Here is a 20,176-nt window from a genome sequence, read left to right as displayed (position 1 = left end):
GGCAGAGAGGGCAGTAAGGGGCAACCAGGCCAGTGGGGGGAGCAGTTAGGGGTGACCAGGCTGGCATGGGGGGTGGTTGGGGGCTACCAGGCCAGCAGGTGGGGCAGTTAGGGACAATCAGGCCAGCAGGCAGAGGCAGTTAGGGGTGCTCAGCCTGGCAGGGGGGCAGTTAGGGGAAATCAGGTAGGCAAGCAGGTGAGCAGTTAGAAGCCAGCGGTCCCAGATTGTGAGAGGGTACAGGCTGGGCTGAGGTCCCCCCCCCATGCACAAATTTCATGCACCGGACCTCTAGTCTACACTAATAAAAGAGAAACATGGTAATTGGCATACGACCGCTACCCTTTTCATTGGCTAATCAGCTAGATATGCAAATTAACTGTCAGCCAAGATGGCGGCCAGCAGCCAGGCAGCTTGAAACTAACATGAGGCTTGCTTGCCTCAGTGACGGAGGAAACCAACATTCCCCGCCTGCGACTGCAGGCCTCTGAGCCTGCAGTTTAAGAAACTCTGTAACAAATACCACCGGCTTCAGCCAGCAGGATGGCAACATTGTAAGCAAAGGCCAGAAACCTAAGAGCTGGAGCCAAGCCTCAAAGCTAAAGCTGGCCCAGAATAAAAAAAAAAAAAAGAAAAGAAAAAAAGGAGTGGTTGGGAGCTTCAGTCACCCCCAGCCTGAAAACAGCCCTCAGCCCCTCACCCAGACTGGCCAGGCACCCCAGTGGGGACCCCCACCCTGAAGGGTGTGTGACCAGCTGAAAACAGCCATCAGCCCCTCACCCAGGCTGGCCAGGCTCCCCAGTGGGGACCCCCACCCTGATCCAGGACACCCTTCAGGGCAAACCAGCCGGCCCCCACCCATGCACCAGGCCTCTACCCTATATAGTAAAAGGGTAATATGCCTCCCAGCACTGGGATCAGCAGAGCCATAAGGCCTCCCAGCACCAGGATCAGCATGACAGGGGGCAGCGCCCAAACCCCCTGATCGCCCTGTGGCTCTGTGTGTGACAGGGGGCGGGGCCACAACCTCCCTATCCACCCTGCTCTGTTCATGACAGGGGAAGGCGCCCCAACCCCCTGATCAGCCCTGCTCTGTGCCTGATAGGGGAGAGCTCCCCAACCCCCACCCCCTCACGGGCCCTGCTCTGTGTGTGACGGGGTAGAGCCATAACCTCCCCATCGGCCCTGCCCTGAGTGTGAGAGTGGCGGTGCCCCAACCCCCTGATCGGCCCTGCTCTGTGGGTGATAGAGGGCGGTGCCCCACCCCCTGATTGGCCCTGCTCTGTGCGTGACAGGGTACAGAGCCCCAACCCCCCTGATGGGCCCTGCTCAGTGAGTGACAGGGGGAAGTGCCCCAACCCCCTGATCGGCCATGCTCTGTGTGTGACAGGGGGTGGCGCCGCAACCTCCCCATCGACCCTGCCTTGAGTGTGACAGGGGACGGTGCCCCAACCCCCCAATCGGCCCTACCCTGATCATGACTGAGGGTGGCATCACAACCTCCCAATCTCCCTGCTCTGTGCATGGCAGGGGGCGGGGCCCCAACTCCCCAATCGGCCCTGCTCTGAGCCTGACCAGGGGCTGCACCTAGGGATTGGGCCTGCCCTCTGCCACCCGGGAGCAGGCCTAAGCCAGCAGGTCGTTATCTCCTGAGGGGTCCCAGACTGTGAGAGGGCACAGGCCAGGCTGAGGGACCCTCTTCCCCCCAAGTGCACAAATTTTTGTGCACTGGGCCTCTAGTCTATATAATAAAAGCCTAAGTGACTGTTATGGTGGAACAACAGAATAACTGGTTGCTATTATGCACACTGACCACCAGGGGGCAGACACTCAACACAGGAGCTGCCCACTCATGATCAGTGCTCTCCATCAGGGGGAAGCACTACTCAGCCAGAAGCTGGGCTCACAGCTGGTGAGCACAGCAGTGGTGGCAGGAGCCTCTCCCACCTTCACAGCAGCGCTAAGGAGCAGTGAGCTGAGCAGTAAGAAGCCTGCCACTAAGGAAAAATGAGCCCAGTGTAAGGAGCGAGCAGGCAGGTGGTACGGAGCTAGGGATCCCAGATTGTGAGAGGGATGTCCACCTGCTGGCTTAGGCCTGATCCCCCAAGGGGTCCTGGACTGCAAGAGGGTGCAAGCCGGGCTGAGGGACCCCACCCCCCAGTGCACGAATTTCATGCACAGGGCCTCTAGTCTATCCTATATAATAAAGAGGTAATATGCAAATTGACCATCATGCCCTTGCACAAGATGGCTGCCCCATGTGGTCACAAGATGGTCGGCAGGGGAAGGCACTTTGGGGTGATGGGGCCTGCATGGGAGGGCAGTTGGGGGACCAGGCCTGCAGGGGAGAGCAGTTAGGGGCGACCAGGTTGGCAGGGGAGTGAAGTTGGGGGGAACAGGCCTACAGGGGAGGGGTGTTGGGGGTGACTAGGCCTGCAGGGGAGGGCAGTTAGGGGCGACCAGGCTGGCAGGGCAGGGCAGTTGGGGGCTATTGGGCCAGCAGGGGAGCAGTTAGGTATCGATCAGGCTGGCAAGGGAGTGATTAGGGGGTGATCAGGCTGGCAGGCAGAAGTGGTTAGGGCCAATCAGGCAGGCAGGCAGGTGAGTGGTTGGGAGCCAGCAGTCCTGGATTATGAGAGGGATGTCCCCAGTTGGAGAGAGTTCAGGCTGGGCTGAGGCACACCTTCCCGCCCCCCCCCCCCCACTGCATGAATTTTGTGCACTGGGCTTCTAGTATATATATAAAAGCCTAAGCAACCAGACAACTGGACAACTGAACGACCGGCCAGTAGCTATGACATGTACTGACCACCAAGGGGCAGATGCTCAACACAGGATCTGGCCCCTGGTGGTCAGTGTGCTTCTACAGTGGGAGCGCTGCTCAGGTGACAGGTGGGCGCCAGACGCCAGACTCATGGCTGGCGGCTTGCAAGCTCAGCTGTGGTGTTGCGAGCCTCTCACACGGACATTCCCCCTGTGCACCCAAGCTGCAGCAGCAGCAGGCACAGTGGGGCCGGGATGAGAAGGAGTGGCACAGTACCCAGCTGATCTGGATCTTCCCTGGCCACCTGCCGCTTCCCGCACTACTTTGTACTGTGCGGGATCGATGCAGACAGTGGGCTGGAGCCAGACCAGCTTGCAGGTAAGGCTGGGCTGCAGCAGAGTGGATGTCCACTTATCCCTGCAGGTCAGGCAAGAGACCCACCAGTGAACAAATCCGTGCACCAGACCTCTAGTACTTTAATTTAAAAAAAAATTGTCACAGAGTTTGCTGTTAGGTAAGTGGAAATAAAACCTATGTCTTGGTCTGTGGTTTGCCCGTTGGATGCTTGTAGTCAAACTACCTAGTGCTGAGATTTAGTTTCCTCATTTTAGAAATGAAGATAGTAATGGTACCTACTTTTTATAGCACTGTTGTTAGGGTTAAATGAGTTAGTCTGCATACATAATAGTATAGTAGAATGAAGCAAAATTGATGTTTTGTAACTTCTGAGACTAGGCTTTAAGAAGCCCTGTAGCCTTTCACTTTCGCCCTATTGGAACACTTCTGCCAGGTTAAAAAGCCTGAGAAAAAGTATGAATGAGAGGAGACTGCTTAGAGACAAATAGAGAGGCCCAGGGGACACATAGCACCTCTTCCGCAGGCATGTTAGTGCAGCCATCTTACACCCTTTAGCCCCAGGCCAGCTGCCAGCTGCTAGCTGACTACAGCTTCATGAGTGGACAGAGGTGAGACCAGCAAAACTTTACAAGACTTCCAGTCAAGAAAACAGTGTAGATACACACTGTGCTTGTCTCCTCCCATGACCACATCAAACTTACAACTAAATTATAGAACAACCACACTCGAGAACCACCTGAAATCTAACTCAACGGAACTCCTATAACTAAAGATATAAAGAAAACACACAAAGACATGTAGGAGGGACAGAGATGCAAAATGGGCTGGTCCCACACCTATGTGTGGTGGTTAAAGATCAAGGAATGAGGGGTCCCAGCCCCACACTGGGCTCCCCAGCTCAGAGCAGCAGTGCCAGGAAGAGGGGTCCCAACAACATCTGGCTGTGAAAATCAGAGGGGGTTCCATCCAGTGAGATGAAGGCTGTTATAGACACAGGTGTCTTCTTAAAGGGCCCATACATGGACTCACTCGCTCACAAACACTGGCTCTAAACCAGCGGTTCTCAACCTGTGGGTTGCGACCCCTTTGGCAGTCGAATGAACTTTTCACAGGGGTCGCCTAAGACCATCCTGCATATTAGATATTTACAGTACAATTCATAACAGTAGCAACATTACAGTTATGAAGTAGCAACGAAAATAATTTTATGGTTGGGTCACAACATGAGGAACTGTATTTAAAGGGCCAGAAGGTTGAGAACCACTGCTTAAACTCTAGCAAAGGAACAGCAGCTGGAAAAGTGCTAGGGACATACAGGTAGAAACTGAATTGTCTGGCTGTAGCACAAGAACTGGAGAGGCAGCTCTCTTGCATACAGAAGTGCTGGCAGCTGCCATTGTTCCTTTGTTGAGCCCTCCCCCCACAGAGCCTGCAGCAGGTGCCATATCTGAGTCTCCATCAAGTTGTCTAACACTACTTACCCCACCCTGGAAATCTCCTGAGACCCCAACTCACCCAGCCCTTGAACTAATCTGAACCTTTATCATCAGCTGTTCCTCACAGACAGCTGGCCTCAACCCACATTGCAGACTTGCCTGAAATACCTAAAAGGTACACAAACTCCAAACAAGCAGCAGCTGACCTTGGCATGCCCCAAGCACTAGTTGCAGTCAGCCTTGGTTCACAGCATAGCCTCTCCCAAGCACCTGCAAGTCCAGCACAGGTAGCTACTGACTGCAGATCACTTTGGAACTCCTACTTGGTGACGTGGGCCAGACCCAGGCAGCGGCTGACATTGGCCTGCACTGGAAACCCTCCCAAGAAGCCCCAGAACTAACATGCCTGATGGTCAGCTTCAGACCACACTAGAGCACAATCCAATTAGCTCCATAAATGACACACCCAAAGATTAGACTTGGTAGGCATCAGAGTCTCATTAAAGTAAATCCCTCTCCATGGGGTCATCCCACATACAACAGCTCATCTTTTAGTCATGGTCAGGCCTAACAGCCAGTCAACCTGACAGTCAATGCCACCACCCACTGACATGCCAACAGTAATCAAGGATCAACTACAATGGAAGGACACATACAACTCACACAAGGTACACCCCAGAAGCACCCAGCTCAGGTGACCATGGAGTCTGTGCACTAGGCCCAACACAAGGTCACCTGCCAAGACTGGGAGATGTAGCAGATCTACCTAATACATAGAAATAAACACAAGGAGGCAACCAAAATGAGGAGGCAAAGAAACATGCTCCAAATAAAAGAATAGCACAAAACTCCAGGAAAATAACTAAACAAAATGGAAGCAAGCAATCTAACAGATACAAAGTTAAAAACACTGGTTATAAAGATGCTAAATGAACTTAGGAGAAGAATAGACGAACTCAGTGAGAACTTACACAAAGAGATAAAAACCATAAAAATAACAGTAAGAAATGAAGAATACAATCACTGAAATGAAGAATACATTAGATGGGAAATCAATGCCTTTATGACACTTTTTACACCTTGACTCAGTCTGTTCCCACTAGCCCATTTGTATTCAGTGTCCTGTGCACATGCCTTGCATATACAGTGGGGCCTTGACTTACGAGTTTAATTTGTTCCGTGATGGAGCTCATAACTCAAATTACTCGTATGTCAAGTCATAAAGTGAACAAGTGAGACACGTGATGCTGGACTGATGTTGTGGCGTTCACTGTGACGTTCGCTGCGCCAACTAGTGGTGGGGTATCTGAAGCTGGCTCGTAACCCGAACTTTAGCTCACAACTCAAAGCAAAAAATCGGCCAAGAGATGGCTCGTATCTCAAAAAACTCATTAGCTGGGACACTCGTAAGTCAAGGCCCCACTGTAAAGGTACCATGAGTCTGAATTCCAGCATAGGAGTTTAATAAATTGCAGCAGTTATCATTGCTGTTGGGACAGCCACAATTGGTTATAAAGCTTACAAAAGATTGTATATTAAAGATCATTAAAACAAATCTATGGTTACTCTTCACATTCAGAAAGACAACCCTGAGAATGTGCATGATTTTGACGTGGAGGATTTGGGACATAAAGCAGTGTACTGCCATTTTTTATGGTCCAAAAAGTTCCCATTCTCTGATGGAGCTCACTCACAACACAATGAAGAGACTGGAGACAATGTGGTACTTCTGATCACTAAGAAAAACAACTTAACAAAAGTAAGATAAATAATCCAATTTTTAAAATGGGTAATCCAATATAAATAGACAGTTCTTCAAAGAAGTCATGCAGATAGATGGCCAAGACACACATGAAAAAAATGATCAAAGTCACTAATTATCAGAGAGATGCAAATTAAAACAATGAGGTATCACCTCACACCTGCCAGAATGGCTACCATCAATAAATCAACAAACAAGTGCTGGCAAGGATCTGGAGAAAAGGAAACCCTAGTATACTGCTGGTGGGAATGCAGACTGGTGCAGCCACTGTGGAAAGCAATATGGGGTTACTTCAAAAAATTAAAAATGAACTGCATTGTGACCATATGAATCCACTTCTGGGAATATATCCTAAGAATCCTGAAACACCAATCAGAAAGAATGTATGTACTCCTGGGTTCATATCAGGACAATTTACAGTAACTAGTATCTGGAAACAGCCCGAGTGCCAATCATTAGATGAATGGATAAAAAAGCTGTGGTACATTTACACTATGGAATACTATGTAGCAGTGAAAATGAAGGATATCGTAGCCTTTGAGCATGGAGGGACCTTATACTAATCAAAATAAGCCAGTCAGAGAAAGACAAGTAGCACATGATCTCACTCATATGTGGAATCTAATGAACAAAATAAACTGATGAACAAAATAGATCCAGAGACATAGAAGCATGGACCAGACTGTCCAACCTCAGAAGAAAGGTGGGGTGGGTGGGTGGGTTGGTGGGAAGAGATCAATCGAAGAGCTTGCATGCATATATGCATAACCCATGGACACAGACAATAGGATGGTGAAGGCCTGGGATGGGGGGTGGGGTGAGCTAGAAATGGTTAATGGGGAAAAAGGAGAACATATATAATACTTTCAACAATAAAGATTTTTTTCATTAAAAAAATATATCCTCTTCCTAACTTATGCAATGGGCTCCTTTCCCTCCCAACACCTGCCTATCTCTCAGCTTTTACTGTATGCACCATATTGTCTCTCAACCCAAGACCCTCATCCCAACTTCTACCACCTTAGACTTGTCAAATTCTCAGGTATGCACTAGTCCTTTCTAGAGTTAGGGATGAGCTAGTTTATTGACTTGGATGTAAGCACTACTTTATAAATCTTCGTTGGATTGAGTGTTTGCCCTAGTTCTAAACTCCCTTCTATCACTCAGAAACAATTAATTTTATTTTATTTAATCCCACCAACGTTTTGCAAAATTCTATAACAACACTTTAAAAATATAGCATTTAAAGTACAAATATTAGATTAGCACATATACAGAAGTGGGTGGGAATATAAAATGATTTGCATTGTGGTACTCCGGAGCTGTAAGGTATGAAGAAACAAATCCCTGTTATGAATCACTTCTAATACCTCTAGAGATAGATTTGTGACTGTAATATACCATCTCTCAGAGTTTGTTGTGTCCTCATAGAAACCTGCATTTAGCACGTTGACCTCAACAATGGAGTAGTGAATAAAGGTCTGATAAGTGATTGGTTGCTGGTCCTTCAACAGAGAATAAAATCATTTTCTCATGGGCTTGTATTTAAGATACAAATCAGACAAGCTAGAGCGTTTTTCCTAAAAAAAAATAGGGATTATTTACTCTCTTATAAATAAAAATAGAATATATACAATGTCATGTCATCAAGGAAATATTTTTTGATGTAAGGGTACATAGTCAAGAGAAATATATTGAAAGAAAACCCTAAGAAGATATTCCCCCTGTCCAAGTTTGATAAATCACTATCTTAAAAAAAAACTTATGAAATAAAATTGCTGAATGAATGAGACATTTTATGTCAAATTTCAGCCAGTAGCCGAGAACATTTTCAATGTAATGTTAACAATTTGAAAAATATTGGAATAATTTTATACATTAATATTGTAGCTTTGAAAAGCTAAACTCCATAATCATTTTTCCTTTGGAAACACTCCATTCCATTTTATTTTTATAAGCACCTTATACAGAAATATGATAAGGTATTTCTGTTAACAGTGATAAATAGATTTATTAAATAATTAGCATGCAGATAAAGGAAAGCTATATGTCTTGCAGAAAATCTAAAATTATTACTGGGAGCAAAATGACATTCATATATTTTAAATGATATCAGAAATTGCAGATGCCAAGCACATTCATAATAAGGGCACAATTCAGTCATAGATTAGATATGGACATGGTGCTAGCATTTTAGTGTGAGAATAATTTTGGTAATAGAAATGTGAGCAAACCTATGAGGATTTAGAAAGGCCAGATAAGGCATAAAATATATTCTGGCTGCAGCAAGGTAACAGAGTCAAACTAGGAAGAGGATTTAGAATTGTAGATTATTCATGACCTACAAAAAGACATAGTGACACACAGAAGACTCTTACTAATAAAAATGGAGATGATGATACACCCATTTACTAAATGCCCGGAGGGTACCAAGTATTATATTAGACATATAAAAGGCCAAGTGCTCCTCTCTCTGCACTATGAAAGAAATATCAGAATGTCCCTGAAGATAGATCAAGCATAAGCTTGTGAGTTTTGTTTTAATAAAAGGAGTGGTTGACAGAGACACTGGAAATTAATGACCAAATAAATTAGTGACCAAATTTTCTCCTTTGCTATAACCAAAAACAAACTCCATTTTTCTGTCAGAAAAAAAAGGAAGAAAAGAAACCCTGGATATTTGGGATGACAGCCAAATTACTCTTTAGGTATATTCACACCTTCAGAATAGCCAGGAGGGAGGAAACATGAAAATATGATAATAAACTGAAGTTTTAGAGATGAAGTGTGCTATAGGTAGTAAAGAACTACATGAAAAATGGTTATGATTGTAATATGACTTTGTGACTTCCAACATGCTTTCAGAATCCTGCTCTGATCTGAGCCAGATGTTTTCACATATCTACTATTGCCTTTAATATTCAAAAGGTTAATCATGCCCAGGAGAAACCAATATTCCAAAAGTATAAGTGACTTGCCTCTAGTCCAGTGGTTCTCAACCTTGGCTGCACATTAGAATCACCTGGGAATCTTTTTAAAATCCTGATTTCTGGGCCTCATCCTCTGGAAATTCTGTTTTCTTTGTTATGGGGTGGGGCCACAACATTAGTAACAAAGAAACAGAATTTCCGGAGGATGAGGCCCAGAAATCAGGACTTTAAAAAGATTCCCAGGTGATTCTAATGTGCATCCAAGGTTGAGAACCACTGCCTAGTCCAGTGATGGCGAACCTTTTGAGCTTGGCGTGTCAGAATTTTGAAAAACCCTAACTTAACTCTGGTGCCTTGTCACATATAGAAATTTTTTGATATTTGCAACCATAGTAAAACAAAGACTTATATTTTTGATATTTATTTTATATATTTAAATGCCATTTAACAAAGAAAAATCAACCAAAAAAATGAGTTTGCGTGTCACCTCTGACACACGTGTCATAGGTTCGCCATCACTGCACTAGAGGCTAAGCTGATTTCACCAAAGGGGTGCGGAGTGAGCTGCATCCCTCTGACTGAGCACTTCCGATGTGTCAAACTCTGCTCAGGGAATTCTGGGTGAGGCCCAGGGGAGAAGCAAATGAAGAGGAGAGAGCCTGGTCCACTAATGGGCAGGTCCCAGGCCGACTGCTGGGGGCAGCACCTACAGGTCAGAAGGGCCCCAGCTGCTGTGGGGAACCCACAGGCAATCAGGTCCCAGCTCTTCACCAGGTGCAAAGAACTAGTGTGGGACCTCAACCAATGAGGGGTGAGGGAATGTGCCCAGGATGCCATGGGCTGTGAGGGTGGGGCAGGTGTGTGAAGTCAGGCAGACAGCCTGAGTCTGGAGGCCACCTGACCCTCTCTGTGTGCTGTGCAGCCTCCTCTGGTCTGTCATGCACACAAACACATGCGTGTACACATATATACACAAATGTGTGCACACAGGCAACACCACATGCAGACCTGTCCCTGCCTCTCAGACCAGCAATGGGAAATGAGGCCCAGTGTGGACAGAAGGGTTCACGCAGGTCGTAGGAACTCGGCCCTTGGAACCCCAGCCTGGGCCCCTTGCTGCCCCTTTGAAGGTGTGCTGCTTACAGAAGCCACAGCCCCACCGCCACAGGTTCAAAGCAAAACAAGCCCCAAAGTCCTGAGCAAGGTCCTGGGGGTTCTCTTGGAGGGGTGTGAGCAGCTCTAGGAGTGTCAGGCCTTGCCAGCGCTCACTCCTCTCCCATAGTTCTCCCTTTGGGAGGAGAGCCTGAATCTACATGGGGTTCCACCCCAGCCTCTCCAGCAGCAGCTCCAGCCAGAGGGCTCTTCCCAGGCCCTGTGAGCAATGTGGATGGCGATGGTGCAGTTCCTGTGGCGGCTCAGTAGGGTCGCCAACGAGTCTCCAGAGTCATGGCCCCATTTAAGACCAAGACTGCATAAGGCTGCCAGGAGAGGCAGGAGAACTCCATCTCCCCAGACGTCCGTGGGCCTCACGTGGGCTGTGGAAACCCAAAAGTGTGAATGTCAATAAGCATCATGCATCAGCCCTCCGTGTTCATGGTCTGTGGGCTGACCTCTTCCCCAGTGTCCCCTGGGGCCCTGGAACCCCACTGACAGGGATGGTGGGAGAGCAGAGAGTGTTGGCTCCTTCTTCCTATCCCCACGCACTCAGCTGCCAGGCCCCATGGAAAGGGCTGGTGATGCAGATGCCTCGTCCATCAGATGGAGTCTTTGGGGAGCTCAAGGAAGAAGGTGGCGACAGGTAAGGAGAGGCACTCAGGACAGGGTGTGGTCAGTTCCACAAAGAAGGTCACTGAGACCAGGGGAGTACAGATGTGGGAGAAAGGGCGTTTTGGCTTCACACCGGGTGAGTGGGTTCTAGTCCTCTCCCAGCACAGACCCTCCTGGGCTTTGCTTCTTTTCCTCACCCTCACCCACCCTCACTGTCTGCTGCCTCCTCTTTTCACCCCATGGCGCTACAGTCCCAAGGCACCCCGGACCCTCTTCGAAGGCTCCTGATTGTAAATCCTTGGGATCCAACCTCAGCTGGGCCCTGGGGCACCGTGTGAGCTCAGATCATCCTGCCAGGTGTCGCCTTCGGACCCCTTGGGTAGCCACCCTCCTCTATATCCTGGCTACACCACTGCTATCTGCTGTCAGTAGACACTCCTGGCCCCCACCTGAGCCTATGGAAGGAATAACAGGAGCAGGAAGAATTGGCACCAGTACCCACACACCAACCCCCTTACAGACCGTGGGATGGGCATGACCCAAGAATCCTAGAATTCAATCCTCAAATAACGGGGGTAGGGGCAGTGCCACTGTCACCGCAGTCTACAGTGGAGAAGGTGGCACAGAAGGATGACTAGATGGCCCACGATCTTGGGAGCCCTGACTGCATCACCCACTGTCCTTGCCTTTTACATGGGGAAGGGGGACCTAGTACCTGGTGGAGCTCGGATTCCACGGGGCTGAGTACCTGGCCCGGAACAGGACAGTCACAACCGTTGGCTATACATCATCATCATAGGGCCTGAGCTTTAGTACCGCACTCCACATGAGACACCCCCCACTCTGATTGACTCTCCCCTCCTGTCTAAAAGGACATAAACACCACTCCAGCTATTATGTCCTCGTGTTTATGAAAACATACCCACTCTCAAAGACGAAGTCCAGGGGACAAAAGCTGCCTCCTGTTCATTCCCTTCCCAACCCAGTGTCCTGCCAGTGCCTGTGCACAGCTCCTCTCCTCTGCATTCCCTCCCTTTCTCTGGCTGGGGTGCCTTTCCCTGTGAGGACAGAGGCTCAATGAATGTTTAGGGTGTACATGAACCAGTGAGAAGGTTTTTTTTCCACTGTTTATTTTTCTACATTCTTGAATAAGCTAAGAAAATCCAGGTGTGTGTGTGTGTGTGTGTGTGTGTGTGTGTGTGTGTGTGTATGATACAAGAATTCAAAAATTAACTATTTTATCTGTTTTACAGCTAAGTTCTTTCACATTAAAAATATACTATTCCAATTCCATATTATCTTGTTACAGAGTACAAATAAAATGACAGATTCCTAATTAGTTTTACAAAATAGCAAAGCGCTTTCTCTTTAGTTAAATAACAATAAACATGTGACCTGTGTGATTTGTAAAGTTAGGTTCTGAAGCTAATAAACATTCTACTTAAAGTAACATTTTAAAATACCAAAAATAAAAGAAGATACATTTCTAAGTCACCCCAATGGAAGAGAGACACAAAGATGTCATTCACTATGATTCCCTCATCCCCAGTCAGGCCCTGCACTAAGTGCTTAGATCACGACTGCCGTCCTAAAACACAAAGTAAAGAAATCTGCCCTGGATTTCACTCAGGGCAGAAGAAGCTACTGAACATGGCAGAAGAGCTTGCACTGACCATGGCAGTAGTATCATCTGTGGTGCTAACTCTGGCCTGGGCTCTCTGTTCCTCCTCTCTCAAAGCCTCCTGATAGAAGCGTGTGAAGGACCTGGGGTCACTCCCACTGACCTGGGACAAAAACTCCAGGACTTTCAACTTGGTGGTCTCAGCGTGGGCCCTGGGACCCCACAGGAACTCGTACCGTGCAGGATCGCTGTTGGGCACCTGCCGATACTCCAGGTACTGTTCCTGCACCCAAACTCTGGTGAGGAGCTCCCTGGGCTCCCCATAGATGCTATGCTCCATCCCAGCATGCACCCCCATGGCATTTAGTGCTTCCCATATCCTCTCTTCGGGGACACAATCATCCTCCGAGAAGATTATACTAAGGATGAGTATCAGAAGGCCAGTCTTGGGCATACTGTGCTCATCGCTCACCATCCCATCATAGGTGAGGCCCAGGTTGGTGACTAGGACATAGGTGTGGCTGGTGGGGTCCACTTCCTTCACATGAATGCCATAAACCAGCTGCATGCACTCAGTGGCCTTCCTAAAGATTACAGCAAAGTGGTCCTGGTGCTCTCTGATGATGCTACTCAGCATTTCTGCCCTTGTGGTCAGCTCCTTTGTGCGATACTTCAGGAGCAGGAACCCCACCAGATCAGCTACCTTATCATTAATCACATATCTGGGCAAGGGCTCTGGGCCTGGCAGGGCCCAGGAGGTACTCGGACCCTCCCCTTCTTCGCTGCTGGATTGGCTCCAGGGAGCAGCAGCGGCAAAGGCAGTAGGGGAGGCATAGGCACTTGGAGAGCTCAGGGGAGGACTCGGTGCCCCAGCAGCAGCAGGAACCTCCTCCTCCTTCTCTCCCTCATATGCGGTGCTTGGGTTACTTGAAAGCAGAGGATAGCAAGAGGAAGAGGAGGAGGAGAAAGAGGAAGAGGAAGGAAAAGAGGAGGAGCAGGTGGAGGAGGAGGAGGAAGAATCCTCTTCCACAGTCTCGGGAATCTCAAGCGAGTAGCGTCGACGCTTTGGAACTCGAGGCATGATGACTCGTGTCAGGCAGCCACAGGGGTGCGGGCAGGAGGGGCGCAATGAGGACTCACAGGCCTGGGGGAGAGAGGAAGGGTAAGTGGCCTCAGCTGAGTACAACCTTGGCAGCTGTGAGAAAGTGGGACTACAGGTCTCCTCTTTAGGGGTGCTCTTGGGCCTCACTGGGGTCTCTCCTCCTGGGTGGCCTGTCCCCTAAGATCCTGAATGAGGAAGTCAGATGGCTCTTTGGGGTACAGTCGGCATAGGCCAGGGTTCTGTGGCTGGCAGTGGGGTGGGGTCGGGTACTGAGGGAGTTCTCATCTATTCTGGCATGGGGGAGACCCTAGGGACCCATTCTAGGTCAGGGCAGGCACCTCACCTTGACTGCTGGCACTGCCTGGACCTCCTCTGCTCTGTGACCTGTGTTTTGTGCCTCAGACCTAGGCCTTTATCTCCTGGTTACTGGAGCACCTGTAAGAGGAAACAAGGAAACACCTCAGCGTGCAGGTGGCATGGACAGCCATGGGCCTCCAGTGCTGACAAGAGGGAGGCAAGGATGCTGTGAGGTCCCCACTCTTCTGGGCTGGATGGTCTCCTGCGTCCTCCCTCAGCGTCCTCTCCTTTCCCCTGGCAGGGCCTGGAACCTCCCCTTGCTGGACCTGAGGCTAAACTCTCAGAACAAGGCTACATACTCCTGAAACTGAACAGAAGAAAGTGAGCGGGCCCCGCAACAGACCACAGCTGCCCAGAACCTCCCACGGGATACAGTATGACATGGCCAAACTCTGTGGGGTCTATCCGTCCTGGGACGGGGAGTCCCCTCAGTCCTAACTGTGACATCTGACAGGGTCTTGGATAACTTCCTGTGCTGACCTGAGGCCACTTACCTTCAGAGTGAAAAGCTCACCATCCTGAGTCACTGGTGGAGGACGTGAGGGACAGCACGGCTAGCCACCATGTTCCACTTTCTCTCGTGGCTGACCGAAATGGCAAAGTAAGGCTGGGACTCCCCCTGTTGTGATGTGAGGGGTTCCCTCAGTCCTCAGCTGAACCTTGAAAGGAGACAGCAAGACTCGGGAGCAGGGGAGGAGCATTAGGGTTCCTTCTGTCTTTCCTCAGATTGCACACCTGCAAAGAGGTCAGGGCCCGGGCCACCTCCCGTCCCTCCTTTGCTGACCTGCATGTGCTCCCCTCAGTCCAGGTCTCTCACCTACCTGAGCCCCCTCCCCCCCCTCCCCACCGCCACATCAGAGTGCTCTCAGTTGGACAGCCCTGCCTGGTGTGTCAGAGCTGAAAGTGGAAGTGGGGTGCATGTCCGTGTTGCCCACATTTGTTCTGGAGGACAATTCCCCATCCTTCCTCCCGCATGGCCAATAGCTTGGCCACCTGCAGTGCCCGAGTGTCCTGGCTCTGCTGTCCATAGGCCTCACCCTTTGTGTAAGGCCCCACCTCTTTCATCTTCCTGAGAGCAAAGGGAGCGGGAGAAGCCATGGGAAAGCGATGCCAGAAATCCCAGGGCTGAGAGCAAGTGCGGGCGTCTGTGGGGTTCCCACTGTGGTGGGATCCAAGGTTCCCTCAGTTCTCCCTTAAGATCCTCCCTTGACTCTGGCAGGTGCTGTCCCCACCCTCTGCTGATGTGAGGTCCTGCTCTTTATACCCAAGCCCCAGACTGTCAGACCCAGATGCCCCAATGAGGAAATGCCCCCTAGGATCATCCTCCACGAGGCCTGGCCGATGGACCGTGGAGGGCCCTGGGCCCACCCTCTGCCATTCTCAAGTATTGTTCCCGGTACCGACCCGGGGGTGCAAGTCAGCACAAGCTGTGTGTGGTCATCCTCCAGCGGGATCCCAGCACTGACTCTGGTTTGGTTTCCAGGGTCCCTGCGTCCTGCCTCAGGGTCCTCACCTCAACTCTGGCAGGTCCCTGGCCCACCATCTGCGAGATGGGGTCCTCCTCCCCGTACAGAACCCCCAGAGTCTCTGAGACCGGGACTGACTCTGGTCTAGGTTCCAGGGTCCCTGGCCCACCATCTGCCGAGATGGGGTCCTCCTCCCTGTACGGAACCCCCAGAGTCTCTGAGACCGGGACTGACTCTGGTCTAGGTTCCAGGGTCCCTGGCCCACCATCTGCGAGATGGGGTCCTCCTCCCTGTACTGAACCCCCAGAGTCTCTAGGACCGGGACTGACTCTGGTCTAGGTTCCAGGGTCCCTGGCCCACCATCTGCCGAGATGGGGTCCTCCTCCCTGTACGGAACCCCCAGAGTCTCTGAGGCCAGGACTGACTCTGGTCTAGGTTCCAGGGTCCCTGGCCCACCATCTGCCGAGATGGGGTCCTCCTCCCTGTACTGATCCCCCAGAGTCTCTGAGACCGGGACTGGAAGCGGAAGGGAGGAAGGGGGTGTGGTCATCCTCCCACATGGCCCCCGCCCTGTGCTGACAGGGGTCCTCATCCTCACAGCCACCCCCACAGACTCTCAGACCCGCCTGCGGAGGTCACGTCATGTCCCGTGTGCCCCCCTCCCGAGTCCTGCGGGTTGGCTCTGTGGGGGTCTGGGGACCTCCCATCCCCTACTGCGAGCTGACCGGGACTCTGGGAAGCTGCTTTGGCCTCCATGCGGAGGAGAGGCCCAGCTCCTTACCACCGCCCCTTCGCAGCCCCAGCTGTGCAGTCGGGGCCCCCCCGCATGGCCACCCGCCACGGGGCCCCTCGCAGAGGACAGCAGGGGCACCTGTGCGGCTTCCCGCTGCGGTGCGGTGGGACCCGGGTGCTCACCGGGACTCCCGCAGGGCGCGGCCTACCGCTGTGGGCTTCACCCCCTGCGGGCCCGGGGCTGGCTCTGCTCCTGACGACAGGGGCCCTGGGGCCAGCCCAGTCTGCGGGACCCGGGTGGCCTCGGGCCTCCTCCCACGCAGCCGCCCACCACGTGGACCCTGGAGGCCCTGGGCCCGCCTGGGCCCTGTGGAGGGACGCGCCTCGCCCCTCACCCCCGAGTCCCCTGACCTGGCTGCGCCAACCACAACCGGCCGCGTGTGGCCACCCCCACGGGCTCCCAGGACGGAAACCGTTGTCCCAGGGCCCGGGGTCCCTCGCCCTGCGGGGCACCCTCACCTGGACTCGGGCGGGTCCCGGGCCGCCCTTCGGGATGTGAGCGCGCTCAGGATCTCCTGGGCATCCCCAGGGTCTCAGAGACCCGGATGCGGAAGTGAGGCACGTGCTGGGGCAGCGTCTCTGAGACCCGGATGAGGCGTGTGTGGTCCCCCTCCCAGAAGCCCTTCCATGTTGAGCCTGTGGTGGGGGCAGGGTCTCTTCCTCCCCCGCTGCTCACCCTGACTCTACGCAGCTTCTGCCCCCCTCTGCTAACCAGAAGCCCTGCTCTTGATGGGTGTCCCCACCTGACGCCCGTCCTGGAAGGCAGGTGGACCCGAACAGAATCGGAGGTTCTGCTGCCTGCCTCAACGACAGCCAAAAGCAGGGGGCGGGTGCTGCCGAGAAAGGAAAGGATTGATTCCCGAGTCACCTGACCTGGGCCAATGGTGGACTCCTGTCCCAAAGACCACTGTCCTCCTCCTACCTAAGCCCGCCTTTCTTGTTGTTGTCTTCATTGCCAACCGTGTTACAGAGGTCCCCTATTCCTCATGGACCCCTTCCAGCCGGAACCAGCCCCTGCCCCAGGCCTTCACTACACTATTGCCTGTGTCCATAGGTTATGCACCCAAGTTCTTTCTATGTCTCAGGATCTATTTTCTTCATCAGTTAATTTGCTCTTTGGACCCCACATATGAGTGAGATCCTGTGACACTTGCCTTTCTGGCTTATTTTGCTTAGCATAATAGCCCCTGGGTCCCTCCATGATGTCTCAAAGGGCAACAGAGCCTTCTTTTTGACTGCTGTATAGTGTTCCATGGTATAGATGTACCACAGCTTTTTTACCCACTCATCTGCTGATGGGCACTTAGGCTGTTTCCAGATCTTAGCTATTGTAAATTGTGCTGCTACGACTATAGCGGTGCGTATATTCTTCCGGATTGGTGTTTCGGGTTCCTTGGGATATATTTCCAGAAGTGGGATTACTGGGCCAAATGGGAGTTCTATTTTTAATTTTTTGAGGAAACTCCATACTGTTTTCCACAGTGGCTGCGCAAGTCTGCATTCCTACCAGCAGTGGACTACGGCTCCCGTTTTTCCACATCCTTGCCAGCACTTGTCATTTGTTGATTGGTTGATGGCAGCTATCCTAACAGGTGTGAGGTGATACCTCATTGTCATTTTAATCTGCACCTCTCCGGTGATCAGGGACTTTGAGTATTTTATCATGTGTCTTTTAGCCATCTGTATGTCCACTTTGGAGAAGTGTCTATTTAGTCCTCTGCCCATTTTAAAATTGGATTGTCTTCCTTTTGTTAAGTTGCATGAGTTCCTCATATATTTTTCGTTATTAACCCTTTACCTGATGAACATATTGGCAAATATGCTCTTCCATACATGAGCTCCCTTTTCATTTTGTTGATGTTGTCTTTTGCTGTGCACAAGCTTTGTATTTTGATATAGTCCCATTTGTTTATTTTCTCTTTTGTTTCCCTTATCCTAGGTCTTAGGCGATGCATTGGCGAACATATTGCTAAGAGAGAAGTCTGAGATTTTGCTGCCTTTGGTTTCTTCTAGGATTTTTATGGTTTCACAACTGATGCTTAAGCCTTTAATCCATTTTTGAGTTTATTCTTGTGTATGATGCAAATTGGTGGTCGAGTTTCATTGTTTCGCAAGTGCCTGTCCAACTTTCCCAACAGTGTTTGTTGAAGAGCATGTCTTGATTCCATTGTATCCTCTTGTATCCTTTGTCAGATATTAATTGAATGTAATGTCTTGGGTTGATTTTTGGCATCTCTGTTTTGTTGCATTGATCTATATGCCTGTTCTTCTGCCAGTACCAAGCTGTTTTGATTACAGCGGTTTTGCAGTATAACTTGATATCTGACAGTGTGATCACTCCAACTTTGTTCTTCTTTCTCAAGATGGCTCTGGCTATTCAGGGTCCTTTTTGCTTCCATGTAAACTTTTAGAGTATTTGTTCTAGATCTGTAAATATGCCATTGGTATTTTAATAGGGTTTGCATCTAATCTATAGATTGCTTTGGGTGGTATGGACATTTCAATGATATTAATTCTAGCAATCCATGAACACGGTATATTCTTCCACTTCTGTATATCACCCCCTATCTCTTTTTTCAATGTCCTGTAGTTTTCTGAGTACAATTCTTTTATCTCCTCGGTTAACTTTATTCCTCAGTAACTTATTTTTTTTTGTTTCAAAGGTACGTGGGATTTTTTTTTTTTTTTAGTTTAGTTTCTCTTTCTGAGAGTTCATTGTTGGTGTGTAAAGCTGCCATCTAGGTCAGGGTATTAATTTTGTATCCTGCAACATTGCTAAAGTCATTTATTAAGCCCAGTAGTTGGTTGGTGGAGTCCTAGGGTTTTCTATGTAGAATATCATGTCATCTGCAAATAATGACAATTTTACTTCCTCCTTTCCCATTTGGATGCCTTTTGTTTCTTCCTCTTGTCTGACTGCTGCGGCTGAGACTTCCAGTACTATTTATAATAATAAAAGTGTAATATGCTAATTAGGCCAGACCCCTGAATGAACTTCTGTACTTCATTCCCTGCGTCCTTCTGGAGGAAGCTACTGTGGCGGGGGCTGGGGCAGAGGCAGTTACAGGTGATCAGGCTGGTAGGCGAGCAGTTATGGGCAATGAGGCAGGCAGGCAGAGTCACTAGGGGCGATCAGGTAGGCAGGCAAGTGGTAAGGGTCATGAGGCAGGTAGGCAGAGATGGTTGGTGCAATTAGGCAGGCAGGCGAGTGGTTAGGGGAGATCAGGCCATCATGTGAGCAGTTAGGTGCAACCAGGCAGGCAGAGGGTAGGTGAGTGGTTAAGAGCCAGCAGCCCCAGATTGAAAGATGGATTCTCACTGATTCAGTTTTGGAAGATTGTATATTTCTGTGAATTTGTCCACTTAATCCACATTGTTCAGCTTATTGGCATAAAGATTTTCATAGTATTCTCTTACAATCCTTTGTATTTCTGTGGAGTCAATTGTTACCTCACTTCTTTTGTTTCTGATTTTACTTATTTGGGTCTTCTCTCTGTTTCTTGAATGTGGTTAAAGGTTCCTCAGTCTTGTTTATATTTTCAAAGAATTAACTCTTGGTTTCATTGATCGTTTATATTATATTTTTCATCTGTATGTCATTAATTTCTGCTCTGACTTTTATGTATTTACTTCCTCCTACTTGCTCAGAGCTTTTCTTGTTGTTTCCTTTCTAATTTTTAAGTTGTATGGTTAAATATTTTATTAAAATATTTTCTTGTTTTTTGATGTAGGTTTGTAAGTGCTATGAACTTCCCTCTCAGGACTACTTTGCTGTGTCCCATAGATTTTGATTTGTCGTGTGTTACTTTTCTTTTGTTTCCAGGA

General features: G+C 49.7%; 1 protein-coding gene across 1 annotated transcript; it reads right to left on the bottom strand.

The window, feature by feature from the left end:
* Positions 1-12,635: 12,635 nt before the first annotated feature.
* Positions 12,636-13,715, bottom strand: LOC308511837 (melanoma-associated antigen 10-like; the record flags this gene model as incomplete). Its single annotated transcript, XM_081081689.1, has 1 exon — positions 12,636-13,715. One exon carries the CDS (start codon positions 13,713-13,715, stop codon positions 12,636-12,638), a length of 1,080 nt encoding a protein of 359 aa, XP_080937815.1.
* Positions 13,716-20,176: the final 6,461 nt, after the last annotated feature.

Source organism: Myotis nattereri (assembly GCF_964212035.1).
Source record: "Myotis nattereri genome assembly, chromosome: X".
NCBI lineage: Eukaryota > Metazoa > Chordata > Mammalia > Chiroptera > Vespertilionidae > Myotis > Myotis nattereri.
Note: the sequence above shows the minus strand (reverse complement) of the source record. Positions and strands in the feature narration are given on the sequence as shown.